Genomic DNA, 16,931 nt, shown 5'->3' with positions numbered 1-16,931 from the left:
TGCATCAGTATTTTTACACAGTCGTATTTTTCTACCGAGTATGTTATGTACACTACCATTAATATTGTGTTGCACCATTACCTTCAGCTTCAAGGCTCTGCTACACATAGAATAATCAGTGATTTAGTGGAAGAGTAATGATCACACCCAGATCTGCTTGGTTTTATGCTGAATTATGCTGACTTGAGAAGTTTTATTAGTGTTTTTTTTTTATATGGCTCAGTGGACATTAAAAGCCAGTGGAACTGCTGTGAATTCATGATGAAACAGCTGCTACTATCCTCTGGCACTCTCTGAAATCTTTAAATCGATATAGCAGCATAAAAAGTGTGCAGCAGTTTAAAAATATTGTAGTGGCACCACAAATCTCACTCCTAATTCAAGAAAGCGACACATGCCAACTGTAAAGTTACCGGCAGAGACGGACAGTAAAGAGCAGGGTTCCTACTATTTGTGAGAACATTTTCCAGGACATTTTCCAGGAATTGTCCTTGACATTGAGGACAGCAATTGGTGGAAAACAATCATTTAATGGTAGACCTAGAATTGAAACATTTAATGCCATATTAATTCTCCTTTCTAAATGATGCAAGGTTCACGAAGTGTCTCAGTTATTCATAATGGCTACATCCATCACTAGCAACTGTCCAATAAGGTAATTTGGCCTCTTTTTTTTTTAGCTGTCAACAGGTTTTTGTTACTTGAATAACTTTAGCATTTCATTGTCTTATACACCTCGTATGGACTTCCAGCAAAAATGACTAAACACTACCTCTGTAACAAAGGCAACATATAGTAAATCCCGACATTCATATTTGACTCGAAACGACATTATTTATTATTATTTACACTGTGTTTTAACCCTAAATGTCCACCACCGTAGCGATGAGAATGCGCACCCCGCGCATGCCCTTCGGCGAGAGTTTGTGCAGTTTTCAGGTGTGCCTGTGAAAATGTGAACGCACCTCCGAGGGGGATATCAGAGGACATTTAGACAAAAACATGTCCAAAGATGGCTTTTCGAGTCAAATTTGAATGTTGGGGCTTGCGGACACTTGGATGACACCGCAGTAGCCGTATAGAGGCATGTTATGTTGTTTTCTTACTTCTGAAGAATTGGCTGCAACACTGTTTACCCCTGAAACTCCTAAAGTGTTTTGTGGACTCAAACATTTCACCCCCCCCTCTATTGGCATAGTGGCGAGTAGATAATGAGGACATTTTCATTTTTCAGTTAACTATCCCCTTAAAGTTGTACGGTGTACAGGTGCACATATAGCTTTGTTAAAATACATAATGACGATGGATGACTGTGACTCATAGACAGAAGTAAACAATATCCAGTTGGCATCATTTTACTGAACAAAACAAATAATTTCAGGACACACAACAGGCTTCTGTGGAGCAGAAATTAAAAAAGGAATCAGTGTTGAAAGTTACATCCAGACAAACCCCTACAAAGATTGTCTCTGAACTACACAGAAGGTTACAAAAAACAAAATGGAAAAACTCCACTATGTGTAAAACCTGAAATGGGAACTAGAATCTAACCTTAAACAGACGAAGAGGGATTGGCAAGACAAGTGTAGAGTGAAACAAACTTCTACTAGCTTCACAAGAGGGACGGAATACGGATGAGAGCATTTAATCAGCTTTTTTCATTCCACCACACATAAAAAATAAACAATTGGGCAAAGATCAGCAGTACTGGAGAAAGTGTGAGCAGAAACCAATTGCTCACATATTGTCTGGTCATGTATAAACTACACTCTGTGACAGGGTTATTGCCATTCTTGAGGTGATTTTCGGACCCCCCCCCAGATTGTGTAACCGGGATTTGATGCCCCGGGGATATAATTTAAAAGAATCTCTTCTAAATCCTGATGCCCGCATATAAAAAGGCCAGAACAAGGAGCTGGTTGAAATGTGACCCTCCCCACCAGCAAGTGGCTGGTCATTGTAGAGGAAATATATTCCAGGGAAAAATTGACCCATAATCCCAGGACTACAGCAGAGTCATCGCTGTAGCAAATAGATTGAATACAAGAGAAAGGATGGGATGTGTTCTCTGCTAGTCTAAAAAGAATGGATAAGACATTGTGAAAAATGTGCCCATGTTATTTTTCTTATATATGTCTATCTTGATATTCATTAGATTTTTTTATCTTCGTAATAACTGCTATTCTGGATTTTGTTCCAAGTAATGAGTTAATGAAAGAAATAAAAAGTAAAAATGAAAAAAATAAACTGACTTGTATGTCATTAGATTTGGATTGCAGTGCATTATATTTCACATTCATTTGTATCAGATCTGTACTGGATCATGAATAATGGACAACTGTCTGAGAGTATGTCAGACCCCACCTAAAAGAATCCTGTTCATACATTCAATAAAATATTTTTTGTATAACGCTGAATCATAACATTCATTATCTCAAGGCACTTAACATAGTAAGGTCAAGACCTTATAATATTGTAGAGAAACCCAACGGTGCCCACAATGACCAGCATTGACAACTGTGGAGAGGGAAAAAAAACTCTCCTTAAACAGAAAGAAATGCTTCTTATTAATGACTGGTGCACAATCCAAGCTTTATGGGGAACTACTTATTATAATATTAAAGATCTCTAAATTTGTGTTTGATGCTTTTACATGCTGTTACATCCAGAATGTTTTTACTGTCCTTATAAACTGCAATTGTCTGCTCTGTGCAGCAGTAGTTACATTATAGAGCAGTGGAGTCTTCTCACATAATGAGGGGAGAGTTTAAAGATGAGTGTTTATAACTGTAGGTATTGATAACTAGTATTTTACAGGTGAGCTTGAGATGATGTTAGATGTTATATTTGATGAACGTGGGGACTACCACTGATAAACAAAAACTCATACATTTTATATTTAAAATATGAAAGAGGCGGTGTGGCCAGTGAGTCAGTTATGTGTCTGAACAACATGTTACACCAGTAACACCAACAACCGCAGTGACCCTACTGTGTGCGTTTTTTCTTACCAGGGAAATATTCAAGGTCAGGATCTTTGTTGCAGTAGTCCGCGGTACAGCATATTGGGTAAATACCCGTGTCATGTTTAACGGACGGGGCACAGATGAAGGGCCGGTCTCGCGGGAACAGTTCACTTTCTTGTACACACTGGCGCTGCTCAATGGTTAATCGGCTGCCGGACTTGCGTATGGCGACGAAGCAGACGCCATCTGTCGTGCAGCTGGAATTTGCGCTGCAGCGGTCACAGTAACACTGGAGGGCTGGAGGAGGAAGGAAGCAGAGAAGAAAGAGTTACTACAACATGATCCAATAAAAGGCCAACAACGTTTAAAACATGCATCTCCAGCACTTTGCTACATTTCTTCACCAAAAACATCTGAGTTTTCAGAGCTGCAGTTAGACCCAAGTTGACAGTTGATCAACAGAGACTGAATAAGAGTCATGTCAATCATTTTAAATACTACAGCAAAATCACATGTAAAATCTTTTATCAAGGCCATGACTTCGCTGTACACACAGTAACACACTTCTCATACATCATGGTAAAATTCCATGGATAAATATGATTCATAACTCATTTTTCATTTCTGTTACGTGTCTGAAGTAAAAAGCATTCCCTCTATTATGGCATGTTCTCTCCTCTTTTCAACCCACTATTTAACATCCCATGGGGAAATTTATTTCTCCATGTCTGAGCCAGGAAACTGTTCAGCTGCTTTTCTGCTATTTCACACCTCAGTTGATCTGCTGGGTTGTCTAAATCCATTTTTTAATAAAATGTCCCTATATCTGTCAAAGAGAAAAAAGCCTTTTGAAAAGGTGCACTTTTTTCACAATGTGTGTCATTGTCTGTGTGTGTCTCAGTGTCCGTTATGTTGGTGATTGGGAAGAAACTCTCATGGAGGCAATGTGAGAGGTTAAATCTCTCCAGTCACACACACTTTATGATTTATTTTCCTTTAAACGTTTGCTCTTACTGCAACTCTCCGTGAAAGAGGCAGATGAAAATGCAGGCACGCACAAACACACACACAGCTGCAGTGCAGCTGGAGAGCACATGACTGACGTCACAAAAAGGCCAAGAATCTGATCGTCTTAAAGCGTGTTTGGTTTACAGTCCTCCACATCTGACAGGAACTGAAATTCAGAGCCTTGTGATCCTTTCCAGAAAATGCTGTGACAGAAACGTCACAGCTTAATATATATTTACTTGCTAGTAACAAGCAGACAAAAATATACAAGTACTGTGGGCTCCAAATGTCGGAGACTATTTTGGGGAAGTTGTATAAGGCATTTGGAAGCACTGGGGGTTTTAAAAGTGCATTTAGTCAAGTGTTACTTCCTTACACTAACAGTAAAATACTTTTCTTACTTCTCTTATTCTGTGGTAATATCTGATGGCTGTTGTAGAAATCAACCATCACTGACAATTATTTAACAGCCGTTACCTCTGTGATGTTACAGTAAATCAAAAAAAGTGAGTCACATGGCTCAATATTAGCAAGTCAAAGCGTAAGTGATGCCTCACAGTTATACTTATATTTCAAACTGGCAAACAGATATGTGATTTATTGGGGAGCTTAACAAAGCTGCCTGGCAACATGTGCAATTTAAGAACAACCTCCTGCCAATACAAATTAGACCTTTCAAATCAAATAAATAAAAACGCCTTCCATAGTAATGATGCTCATTCTTTATCGTCTTTATTTCAGTCATGGTGAACTTTTTCCTTCCAGGTCGATAGTGAATAATTACCTGATACATTAAGTCCAACATGGAATGATTCAACATTCATTGGCCTAAATCTGGTTTCACCTTATGGATCAACATTCCTCTTTCATGAATATCTACATTCAACCTCGAGTTCTGCTCGACATGGCAATGACTACTACTACTAGCTATAATATGACATGATAAGGACTTTTGGGAATTACAAGTTATTAACTTCCTTTCATAAACATTTGATGTGGAAAAGTTAGCTAAGAGAGGAAATTCAAGGTCATAATTGAATCTAATAAGCAGTGCCAGGCCCCAGGTTATTCATTAAATGCACTGCTGTATCTTGTGTATTGCTAATTAGAGCTAATCATTAATTAGTGTCCAAGTGCTGCTAACAAAAAAAACCAGATACCTGATGCAGATATGTGATGTTTTGACAGGCTTTCAGTTGTTTCAGGGAGTTCAAATGTAAAATGTTTCAACTAAGCCGAACTTTTTCTGTAAAAAGATGCTGGAACCACAGCAAGGGGCATCTTTAATCACCTCTGAACACTGGGAAATCACAATCCAGACAACAACAGAGTAAGGAAAGGGCTTCTTGTAGGGAAGGCTGTTTAGCAATCCTCTAGACATTAGCAGTGGTGTTGTAGAGTTCTATGAATAAACCAGGTCACTCTCTCTCTCTCTCTCTGTGTGTGTGTCCTTGCCTTCAGCACAGGGTAGACAGGGAGCTCATAGCCTGGTATCATTATGCAGCTCAGAAACACTTCATGCATGCCTGGCCACCCTAAGGCAACACAACACACCTTCTAAGAGGAGACCTTTAAATAATTAACAGGTCAGGCACACGGCGTGTTGGGTAAAGAGGTTTGACATCAGCAGACACAGAAGGTTTTAACAATGTGAAGGGTGGTGCAACAGCTTCACAGTGATGATGTAAATAATTAGATTAAAATCGTTAGATTAAAATTACATAACCGAAAAAAGTGATTATATTACTTGAAAGAATCATCAGTCTGAGAATGTTGCAACTTTATCAAAGTTTCCCTGTAACAGAGTCCTAGTCCTGGAATTCGTGGAATTGTCTGGGGGTAAATTCCAGACAGGAAAAGTGAGGGAGGTGAGTAAGTCGAAACAGCAATGCTGTGTGTGTGTGCGTGCGTGCGTGCGTGCGTGCGCGTGTGTGTGTGTTGCATTTGCCAGGTTTCTCAAGAAGAGTCTTCCTCTTCTTGAGAAACCTGACAAATGCAACACACATTTGTCAGGCCATATGGTGGACAACAGGAGAAAACTAAATAAGAGCCAGCTGACACTGGTCTCCTCTGACTCAACCTCAGATAAGTCAGATAAGTCTCGCCTGTCCCGCATACACTCTCAGACTGTCAGCACAGTGTCAGCCATGTATGTCTCAGATGTCTAGACAATAGAGCTGTACAATATATCTAAAAATTATCTCGCTCTCTCTGACACAGCTGACGTCTCTGACTTGCTGTGTTGGGCAGGTTGTAGCGTTTAAACTTAACCAAAACTAAGTTAAGACAGTTAAGTAATGAGTCAGATGTGTAGCTGCGCTGCCATGGACAGCAGGTAGATACAGTGATGCTAGCCAGGACACCTATACATTAAAGAGAGTGGCTATGTTCACAGGGACAGTAATAATAATAATTCACATTACTGAAGTTTACTTTGTGATCGTTTGATTCGCTCCAGAGTTTATGAGGCACGCATGTAAACACTTTGAGAAAAAAAGTCCAGAATTTCTGCGCACTCAGTTCATGTGCCACACAACATCAGACGCCAACGGCCAGGACAGTGTTACAGTGACCGGAAGGATCCGGATTCATGGTCAATTAATAACTAAATACATCTGATCGTCTGCTTGGATGTGAAGAGCGACAGAGACATGCCTGCACGCACGCACTTTAACAGGGTTACTTGCATAATTATGCTATTAAATTATAAAATGGTTTGAAAATAATGACAATAATATAATTTATCACAATATATCGTACAACAAAATGTGTTATCGTGACAGATCTGCCTTAATATTTTCAAAAACTCATAAAATTGTAGGTTTCCTTGCAGAGTCAAACATATCCAAGCAAAATAGGTATTGTAAAATGAAAAACCCTTTACTGAATGGATTTGCCATGATTTCATTTATGCTTACAGATTTACTGAGTTGACTGTTTGTGCCACTCAGAGACCGCAAAGATGAATGACTCGTCTCTGGAGCCGCAGCAGCGAAGTCCAACTGGTACACACTGATACGCAGCAATCGTCAGTCTCAGGTGTCATGTTGTTGTACTAAATATTTGCAGCATCAAATAACTAATTAAAATCCAACTTAAAAAAGGGAAACATTGACATATGAAGGTACTACCTTAAAAGACAATCTATTATTTACAAGATGTATCTCATGTGAACTTTGCCTTATATTTTGGTCCATCTCCCATCCACTAAAATTGAGGAGGCAGGATCTATGGCTGTCTAAAGCGTGACAGTCCTACTTAAAACCTCAGTTAAGAAGAGTCAAACACAGTAGATGGTGGTAATGCACCTTGACATTGGTTGCCACCCACAAATAAACCGATCAAAGAAGAAGTAAAAATGATGACTGACATGTCATGTTTTTGTGGATAAGAAATTGACAAGAACTATAGCCCACATTCATCAAGGGGCTAAGACTGAAACAAAATCAAAACCAGCTGCCAAATTAACACTGACTATGAGTCTAGAGCCATTCAAGTGAATCTGTAAGGCTCAGGGCTGGGGTTCAATAGCATAATATAAAATTCATAGGGTATCACATCCACTTATAAAATCTGACTCCTTCAAAACCTCTTTTCCAATCACATTAAGTCCAGCTTTCATCATCTGTGAGTTATTAAAGTTTTAAATGGGTAAACGTCAAAGTTTCAGATTAGATCTCTCCAGCTGTTGCTGGGCAAGAAACAAGCAACACTGCAGTTGTTAATGCGAACGACTAAATCAATAAACAAATTTGAAATAAAGCAAGCATATATATTTTTGAAACCTGTAGCTTAAAGCTGAAAATTGTGCTCGCTTAATGTGATCGCAGTACACTCTCATGAGAAACCGAGGGGTGCTATTAATATAGCAAATACTTTGTATTCGATAATAGGTAGACCAGCTGTAATTATCTACCTGCTTAACTGATTGTGATGTGATAAATGCATCTGCATTTAAGTGGCTTATCGCTGAGAATCTACTATTTCTTGGCGAAGACTCTAGTATTACCACAACTACTACTGTGAATAAATGGTTAACATGATGATTATTAAAACACTAGAGGGGCAGACATTCTGATATAAATCAATATTCTCAAAGTCCAAGGTGATAGTCCCAATGTGCACATGTTTTCAGTCTTATATATTAGAGCCGAGTGTGGTTCTGAATCCAAATCATGAATCAGTCAGCATGTAAATCAAGAGAAAGAGCTAACCAGGTCTCTAGATGTGCACAGCGGTTGTTGGTTTTATAAGTCAACAACACTGATGAGTCAGAAATACGTGGAGAGGAAATCAAAACCAAAACAAACACACCCATTTCTTCTGTTATTAAAGAGGGCAACAGTGTCTGAGCCGGTTAATACTGCTTTAAACTTTTCTCATGTGTTTTTGTTCCAACATAAAGTTAGCAGGAGAGTTGGAGGAAGATTTTATTAAAAAGCAGTCACCTGCAGAGATTTCACATTTCAGTGCACAGCTGTAGCCTCCAGACAAACAACTGAATGCTTTTATGAAACAACCGAGAAATAATCCAAATAACACGCCTTCTACGCTGTTCCCCGAGGGCGCAGGCTCTTTCTTCTTTACCAAGATCAATCCTCTCTTTCTCTCATTGGCACAGCTAGCTCCTCTCTGAGTTAACAACCACTTAAAGCATCTGCAGACAACAAGTCAGAGATCATCCTAACTACAAAGACACCGGCTGATATAATAGCTGACGTACATTGAACAAATGGTTTACAATCAAAGCTGCAGATCTAGATGTATGATTGAATATGAATGCTCCTGATGAACATGTTCATAGATGGTCAGGTTTAGCTGAGAAATGCTTAAATCACAGAGGGAAAAAAATCTATGAGAGACTTAAGGGTTTAGTTCATTTTTTTCATTCTCGCACTAGTGCCTGAAGCAAGATGTAGCTTACAGTGGGTCCCTGATGTGAGGATTAGTTTCAGATATTTGTCTCTGAGACTTTTGTAATTTTGTTAGTGTTGCTCACATCATTGAAAAGGCACAGAAGCAAAGAAACAAAATGACAGCATCAACAGTTTTCCTTGAAAGAGATGAAGCTGATGAAATAGTATTATAGAATTCCAAATGTTAAGCACAAACCGGGGCTGGTACGGTCTTTTTAAATCAAAAATTCTAAATTCTTCCTGCAATTTAAAGACTGAATTATCCCAAAAATTTCAAACTTTCACTTCAAACAATCAGAACCATGCATTTCATTCAAAGAAACCCCAAAGACAATCCTGTGTTACACGGTACACCCTCAGTATTGAGGACACTGAGCTAAATAAATCTTAAAATCCATAAGTAGTTTACAATTGTGTGGGCCGTAGTGTGAAGTGTGGGACTGGTAATGAAGACAACTGGGACGGACATTCACACAGTGCGTCTGATATGATAGAGGAAGTATGAGAGAGGAAGACAAACACAAGGCCAGTCTCTTACAATGTGGTCAGACAGAATGTGGCTGACTAATCTGAGATGCTGCTTTGAATGACGCCAGGCAGACAGCCAGACCCCACACACACACACGGACACGGACCAATAGCCTGCCTCACTGTTCCCAAGACTGCTCTGGCATATTTTAATATGAAGAGAGTGTGTGAGAGTGTGTGTACAGTGAGGTATCTATGGCTGCATGGAATTTGAACTGCTGTCTTGTCATTAGTCCGTGTTCTTATTCTGGATGTTTGATTCTCCATCTGTCCCTTCTCCCCCACTTATATCTTATGAGATATATATATATTTGTTGTCTCCCAATCATACATAGCTGTAGAGTAATGAAGCCTAGTCACACATTGTCTGGTTAATACAACCTGTGCTGTTTTTCATGTGAAACCATAACACCTGACCTCTACTGGATGCAGCTGTGCAACAATCTGGCTGCCAGAAATGGTCGATTGTCCCTCCAGCCAGTGTCAACAGGACAAGTTGCTTGAATCTCTTTACATCAGTCATAAGAGGAGCTCTCGTCTACATCCTCTATTTTTGCCCAACCAGCATAGTCACAAAGTCTCTGTCACCACACGGATGAAAAATGAGCACCCAATGTGCATTCCCCAGGCTAGTAAAACAGGAAAAAGTCTGAAGAATGTTGCAAATCAATGTTGAAAACAAAGCACATCAAGCCACTTGAATCAGAAACATCATGGACAAACCCAAAACAGCGTGCTGGGAAACAGAAAGTTTAAAGAGTCTCAACCTTTCAAATGAGAAATGTTAGTATTTGACTCATACAAGGAATCTCTAATTCTGATGCTTCCATTCCCACTGTTCTTTCTTTTTACCCACATGCCACTCGATTTAAATTCAATATGAAATTAATTGGAGTGTCCCTTTAAAAACCTGGACCAGGTGTGGATCTGTTGTATTTTAAGACATTCTCTTTATCCCCTCATTCTCCTGATATTGTCCTTCACAGAAATCAATTCGGTCAATAAAATCAAGGAGAACTTGTTCAGGCTAGGACTTCACCGTTTCTGGACCTCTTACATCATCATCTTCACCATAACTCAACATGGCAGGTCAGACCTCCAACCTCCATGACTGATTCTGAATCGGTATAGGCATTTGTGCCAGCCAATCTCTCCCCTTCATGCTTAAAGTTCACTATGCTGTGAAAGAGACCAGAGAGAACAAGTGGAAGTGGGAAGAGTGGGAAAGTAGGTCAGTTCATTCTTGAAGTGTAATCCACAGATTTTCAAATAATTCAGAGAAAAACTCTCTTCACCTCAGTTAGAACAGTCTTGAGAAGCTAAACTGCAATTTTCTGTAGTTTTCTCTACGATTACAAGACAGACAGAATGAACGCAAACAAATTAACTGAGAGTTCTCGACCACTCTAGAGAGGAAAATAAATCCACATTGGCCCTAATAAAATAATTTCTCTTTTAAACTTTAGTCTATAAAATTACCCTTTCAGGCATTACAACAGATATCCTAGATTAAATTGAGAGACTACAAGTGTAACTAAGGTGCGGTGCACTCTACAGGATGTTCAACTCTTAACTAATTTTAAAAACGGAGACTACAGACATAATGACCGACATATCATAATCGTCAAAACGCGCACACACCAGACGATTTGGCCTCTATTCACGAACAAAATCGGCCTCAACGCAAAAGTTGATGTAGTTTCAGGAGTTAAAGGATTTTCTTCGAACTTAATTTGGATCTTCATCCATGATGTGGAACCACTAAGTTCCTGCAAAGGGTCCAAGTTCCTGCAGCGGAAACACAGTCTGTTTGTTTGGACCAGTTACGACTTACCTTTTTGCTAATGTGAAAACAAAAACTATCTGTGTTATGGTTTTATAGAAAAATGATTAATCACCTTCCAAAAGCAATACATATTCAAAAAACAAACAAACAGAGTTTGCAATGGTATAAAACAGACAGTAAACCCTGCATACTACAAGCAGAGAATGTTTAAACAATTTTATCCTTTCAAGTTACTAACTATTAATTGATTCTCAACATTTGTAGAAAAATTGATTTTACAAACTAAATGTTCCTGGACTAATCCCCGGCACCAGACCTTGTGTTTGGATTGTCAGGTCTTTGTTTGTGGCCCACATTTTCTTTGTAGTCTGGTGTTTGACTCGACATCGAAGTAAATGCAAATGAACGGCAGTGCCATCTGGAGGTTCAGCATATCCTGTCATTCCCTACACACTGATCCATGAAATACCTTTTTAAATCTACGCTACATATTGTGTATTGTTGGCTGTGTAATAGCCAGGCAACAAAGGAACAATAAATTACAAAGCTGCCTGTCAGCAGTTAGAGGCTGAACATGTATCTCTGCATCCACCCCTCCTCTCTCTTCCTTGCCTATAATGCGCTCACCGTAATTACCCCCCCGTCAAATTCGCCCTCCCTCATCCCCCTTTTCTTTTCACCTACTCCCCTCCCCTCTTCTGACCCTTTCCCTCCCTCCCTTTCAGTCTTACAACAATAGAGGGGGAAACGCTGAGATGAGTGTGAAGAACAGATAAAATAAAGGAATCAGAAAAAGTCAATATGTCAGGATACAAGCATGAAATAAATTCTGTGTAATCTGCCTGGCGTTGGATGTGTTTGCATGTGAGCCTGGTGTGTGATTGAAACAGTGTTTGCATACAGTGAAAAGGGAAAATACATTATTCTGGAGGCTTTGTTAGCACCTCCAAAGTTCATGCAAATCACTGGGGTGAATAAAGCTTTGGCTAAGTGTTGTAGAGTAGTAGACAGATGGTACATTGTGTTTTTCTCTACACTGGTGACACTAGGGAACTGTAGCGGATATAACGGCATTGGTAAGTTCTGCAAAATGTAATTCTAATGTGTGTGTCTATGTTAAAACTGCATTTGTGTGAAAATGTTCTCTTGTAAACTTGCTCTTGAATTTGATATATAAAATATAATTGCAATGTACTCTTTATAACTGCTTTATTTGATCCAATATACATCTTAATGACTTAGAGATAATTGTATACAAAGTTCTCTGTAATGAAGCATGATGTTTTCCTGATTGGTGCAATTGTTGATTTAGTCAATTCTCTTTTTTCCATTAAAAGAGTCTAACGCAGCTTGCTGGTGCAGATGGTCAGGTACCAAATGAGACAAATATACCTGTTACAAAAAATGCCATATGGTTGGGCACACACTTATTGCCAACTTGAGTCGTGGCAGTCTTGTATACAAAGGTGTCTGAATGTACATAATGCTGAAGTTAACAGCACTAATGTAACTGAAGACAGCTCATCCCTGAAGTCAGTGTACTAATGTCCATTAGGTGTGTGAACCGAGCTCACAGCAGCTCTTTTCTCTCCTATCTATACCAATCAGGGCCATCTAAAAATAACTTGTGTTGGGTTATTGACAACCTATTTACAAACGATAGTTAAGAAAGAAAGCATTTCCCTTTGTTACCGACAGTCTATATGGCCATTTATCGTAGGATGGACCGACCCGATTTGCTGGATTGGTTTTAGAGACAAAACTGTCTCCCAGAAGATACTTTGTCAGCACAAGAAAAGAACAGTGTAGCTGCAGTTAATTGCAAATTCTTAATAGTGACAGTAAAAGGCAAAATGATGTTGATATTGTAAAGATAAATCTGTTTTCTCTTCAGGTTCATTCCAGTGATGTTGCACTGCTGTTCCATGTGAAGACACCTTTACACGGTCTTCAGCGAAATGTCTCTAAAGTCTTAAATGTAAAGTGTTCTCACACTTTTGACGACTTGTCTCTGCTGTATCCTAGCGATGTTTGTCTAAGCCATTTTTCAGACATTAGGGGAGGAGATATTTATCTTTTTCCACAACGAAGGACCTTGAGCTGGACGTGGAGCAGGTGTGTGTTTATCATAAGCAAGCAAAGTCAGAGAAGATGCCATCGTGTGGGGAGGCATTTTAAGAAGAGCAAAAAACCTCTCCAGTAGGGCGGCTACAACTAATCTATTAAATCGATTACAAAAATAGTTGGCAACTAATTTAGTATTCGATTAGTTGGGTCGGATAAATACACGGCACACACTGCAGCAGCATCTCCTTAGGTGGGGGTCGTAAACCAGCCAATCCCAAGCCTTATGTAGTTGACGTGACAACGCAGTCTCATCTCTGGAATTAAGGTTTGAAAAATGGCGAAGACAAACGCCACTAATGAAACAGCGGATGCAAGACGTTAAAGATGCGAGAACAATGAGCTGATTCTACAATGAAGAGCAGCACAACATCACGGTGGTATTAAACTGAAGAGAAAACACATTCTGCTTCTTCCTTATCGTCTCGTCTCGGTTTACTGGTGGTACATAAACAACTTTAAGGTTCATACCGCATCAAAGTTGTGCTGCTGTGTGGTGTGAAATCAGCTTTACACAAGTTTTCTTTGAAGTTTTAACTGCAATTGGTCACACACTTCCAAAGACTGTCACTTCCCCAACTTAACGAGAGACTTATATGCTAAATGAAGAAAGGGAGTGTAAATAGCGAACACAAATCAGCGAAACAAAGATACTAAATGTAATTTTCTAATTGTTTCACAGCGGTTATGTTATAAAGCAAGAACACAACCTGCTGGAATGAAATGTTGCACGGCTAAGTTTTTATAAATATCCTGTGCAGCTCGTCTGCTGTGAGTGACAGAGACCGCTCCCTGTATCAGGCACATTCAGCAGGACAAGTAGTTTTAACATTAGTTAAACAAGTGTGATTATCCATAATTAACTTTATACATAAGCGACGCCATTTTGACTAATCTTTCTTTCAATGTGACGAGTGAGAATTTTCATACAAGCTTTATAAAACATTCTAAATATTCAAAACAATACCTTTGATTCTGTTTTAACTACTCAAAACTCAAATTTTCAACATCTGTAATCAGTAACAATTGAGTTGAATTTTATTATACTATAATCTTTCATTCCAGTTTCAGATATACACAATTGGATTCTGACTAGTCAGAAATACAACACCATACGGACTAGTTCAAACTTAATATAATTTAGATGAATTTATGACATCTTGAACTTGGACTATGACGAGTTACAATTAAAATGTAGACATCTGAAACTGGAACTATAGTCATATTTAAATTGCAGATGTGTGTAATACATATAGAAACAGCATTGTATTAAAGGACAATGTTACTTTTAAATAAATAGCTTTAAAAAGGGTCAAAATCCAGCTTTTGTGTTTTTATCTGATATATACACATACAGATGAATCGAGTTGCAGCCCTACTCTCCAGACTGTGATGTGTGGGAAATATAAATTGCATGTAAAATCTTACGTCAGAGCGTCTTGACACTGTGTTGTGTGTTGTCACACCCCTACTAGTGATGTCACAGCAGGTATTTCGTCTGTCGCAGCTGATGGGAATTACTGGCTGTGACATTAGTGCACCATGGCTGAATGCAGCTCAGACAGCTGTGCAGTATCAATGCTCTGCTCTGTGGGATTCAGCTTGAAGCCAAAGCAAGTCTGCAAACTGTAAAATTAACCAGTGTTTCCCTTTAATTACCAAGACTGTGGCAGTGTGCCATAGTGTGATTTGTCCCACCACAGTTTCATAATTACCGTAAATTTCGACATGAGACAACACATGAGATCTCTAACAGTGTTTTGTACCCATGCTTCATTGTAGCGCCGCGTGCTCTATGCCCTGATATCTCTCTCTCATACACAAACACATTGACCTTTCTTTCATTATCTGACTGACCATTAGCAGCAACAAGAGAAATCCAGCCACGTCAGTGTGCCATCAAAACATCCAAACGTCTTTTAATAGTCCTTGCAGGCAGCAAGCACTCATCATAGTTTCAGTTGTGGTAGTGCATACCTCACTGAATTAGCTGATAACGTTTTGTCTGTTGGCATTTTCAGAGTGGTTACAATTGCTTTGTAACGCAGTGCCTGAGGGGACCAGGGTACAATTTGTTGATCTGTAGCAAGGTAAGGTACGAAATGCTCACACTAATCAAACAAACTTGATGCTGGGGTCAAGTGTACTCAAAGCGGCTGGTTGTTGCGGAAACCCTGTATTCCCACTGCCCCTTTTCCTAAGCTAGTTCGACAGACTGCCTCAATCACGTTAATAGGCTCTCCAATCTCATCTCTGTTTCACTGTCAGTTTCTCTCTGTGTAAGTGTGGGCGGGGCCAGCCCAGGACATCCGTCTCATAATCAGATCTCAGATCAGATCTCACCTCCCTGCTCTAGACAAACAAACACTTCAGTACACGAAGACCAAGTTATATTGTTTTTACCCAGTCTGAGTACACAAGTGTGTCCAATGTCACTGTCCGTGTGTGCGTGTGCATGTGTCGACACGAGCGAGTAAAAGAGAGAGATGAGGCATGATCAGATCTATATCCGATCTGAATGCGTTCACACCTGTACTTTATGAAAATAAACGTATGTAAAATTTAAAAAGGGCAATTTATCATGGTCAGCACATTCTTCCCGGAAAGATCATATATATGTAAGTGGAAGCAGTGGTACGGCCATTTTAAAATGCAGGCTGCTAGTTTTCTTTGCAAGGTCACCATGTAAAGAGAAATACATAACACAAGCTGACGATGTACCCAATGTGCTTGTTTACTTGCCTTGGTGCTTGTCAATTTGAATGTTCAAATTGCATTTAGAGGCAACGAGGCAGGAGCTAAAGACCTTAAAAGCCTTCATGAAAAAGCCACATTTAATTAACGTCTCAGTCTGTCTGTGTGCTCCGTGTGAAAAGGCAGCCAATCAAAAAGATGTTCTCCTAAGATTAAATTAATGACATATCCACTGAAACTTGTGATGTTTGAACTTTGAACTGTTAAATTACACCATTGAAACAGTGAGTTTCTCAGCACGTAATGTGTTTTGAGGCTGTGAATACTGCATTTCAGGTGGTGTACAGTGAATTTAGGGTTGGAGTTTGTAAGCTTTAGCTTTAAACAGGGAATAGGTGCACTTCCTTTGTAAAACTATAGCAATTATATCTATATTTTCTGTGATGAACATTGATTATGTACACAGCATTGTCGTGTAACATTGATTTGCCAATATTTTGGGAAAAACTATTTCAACTGCAACCTCCAAAAATCTAAATGTTTTTTTCTTTAATCGGTTATTTTGGCAGCAGCTTAAATGAATAATTCACAAAAATTATAATTCACAAATGTTCAGGGGTAAACAGTGTAGCAGCCAGATAGCAGCTGAATCCAATACAACTGAGGATATTAGGGGCTTATCTTCAGGCATAAAAAAAAAAACTGCAGTCCTGTTTCTGCTGCTGAAAACCTATAGTATTGTATGTGGTTCTTAGTAATCCCTATTGTTAGTTTGCCATGTTTTGGGTCATTAATCCGCTGATTGAAAAAATTAAGCAGTCTACAGTGAAGCAGCAGTGGGCCACAGCTTTGTTCTGCTGCTTAAAGAATGTAAAGTGATTCTCATTAATGATGTATAATTTCATCACC

General features: G+C 39.2%; 1 protein-coding gene across 1 annotated transcript in view; it reads right to left on the bottom strand.

Moving 5' to 3' along the window:
- The window catches only part of tgfbr1b (transforming growth factor, beta receptor 1 b), a 58,323-nt gene that overhangs the window by 28,025 nt on the left and 13,367 nt on the right, over window positions 1-16,931 (bottom strand). The window contains exon 2 of the mRNA XM_034572584.1: window positions 3,012-3,263. Coding sequence (XP_034428475.1) covers window positions 3,012-3,263 — 252 coding nt within the window. The remainder of the gene's footprint in view (window positions 1-3,011; window positions 3,264-16,931) is intronic.

The sequence above is a fragment of the Hippoglossus hippoglossus genome, chromosome 20 (genome assembly GCF_009819705.1).
Source record: "Hippoglossus hippoglossus isolate fHipHip1 chromosome 20, fHipHip1.pri, whole genome shotgun sequence".
Lineage (NCBI taxonomy): Eukaryota > Metazoa > Chordata > Actinopteri > Pleuronectiformes > Pleuronectidae > Hippoglossus > Hippoglossus hippoglossus.
This window is presented reverse-complemented; position numbering and strand designations above follow the sequence as displayed.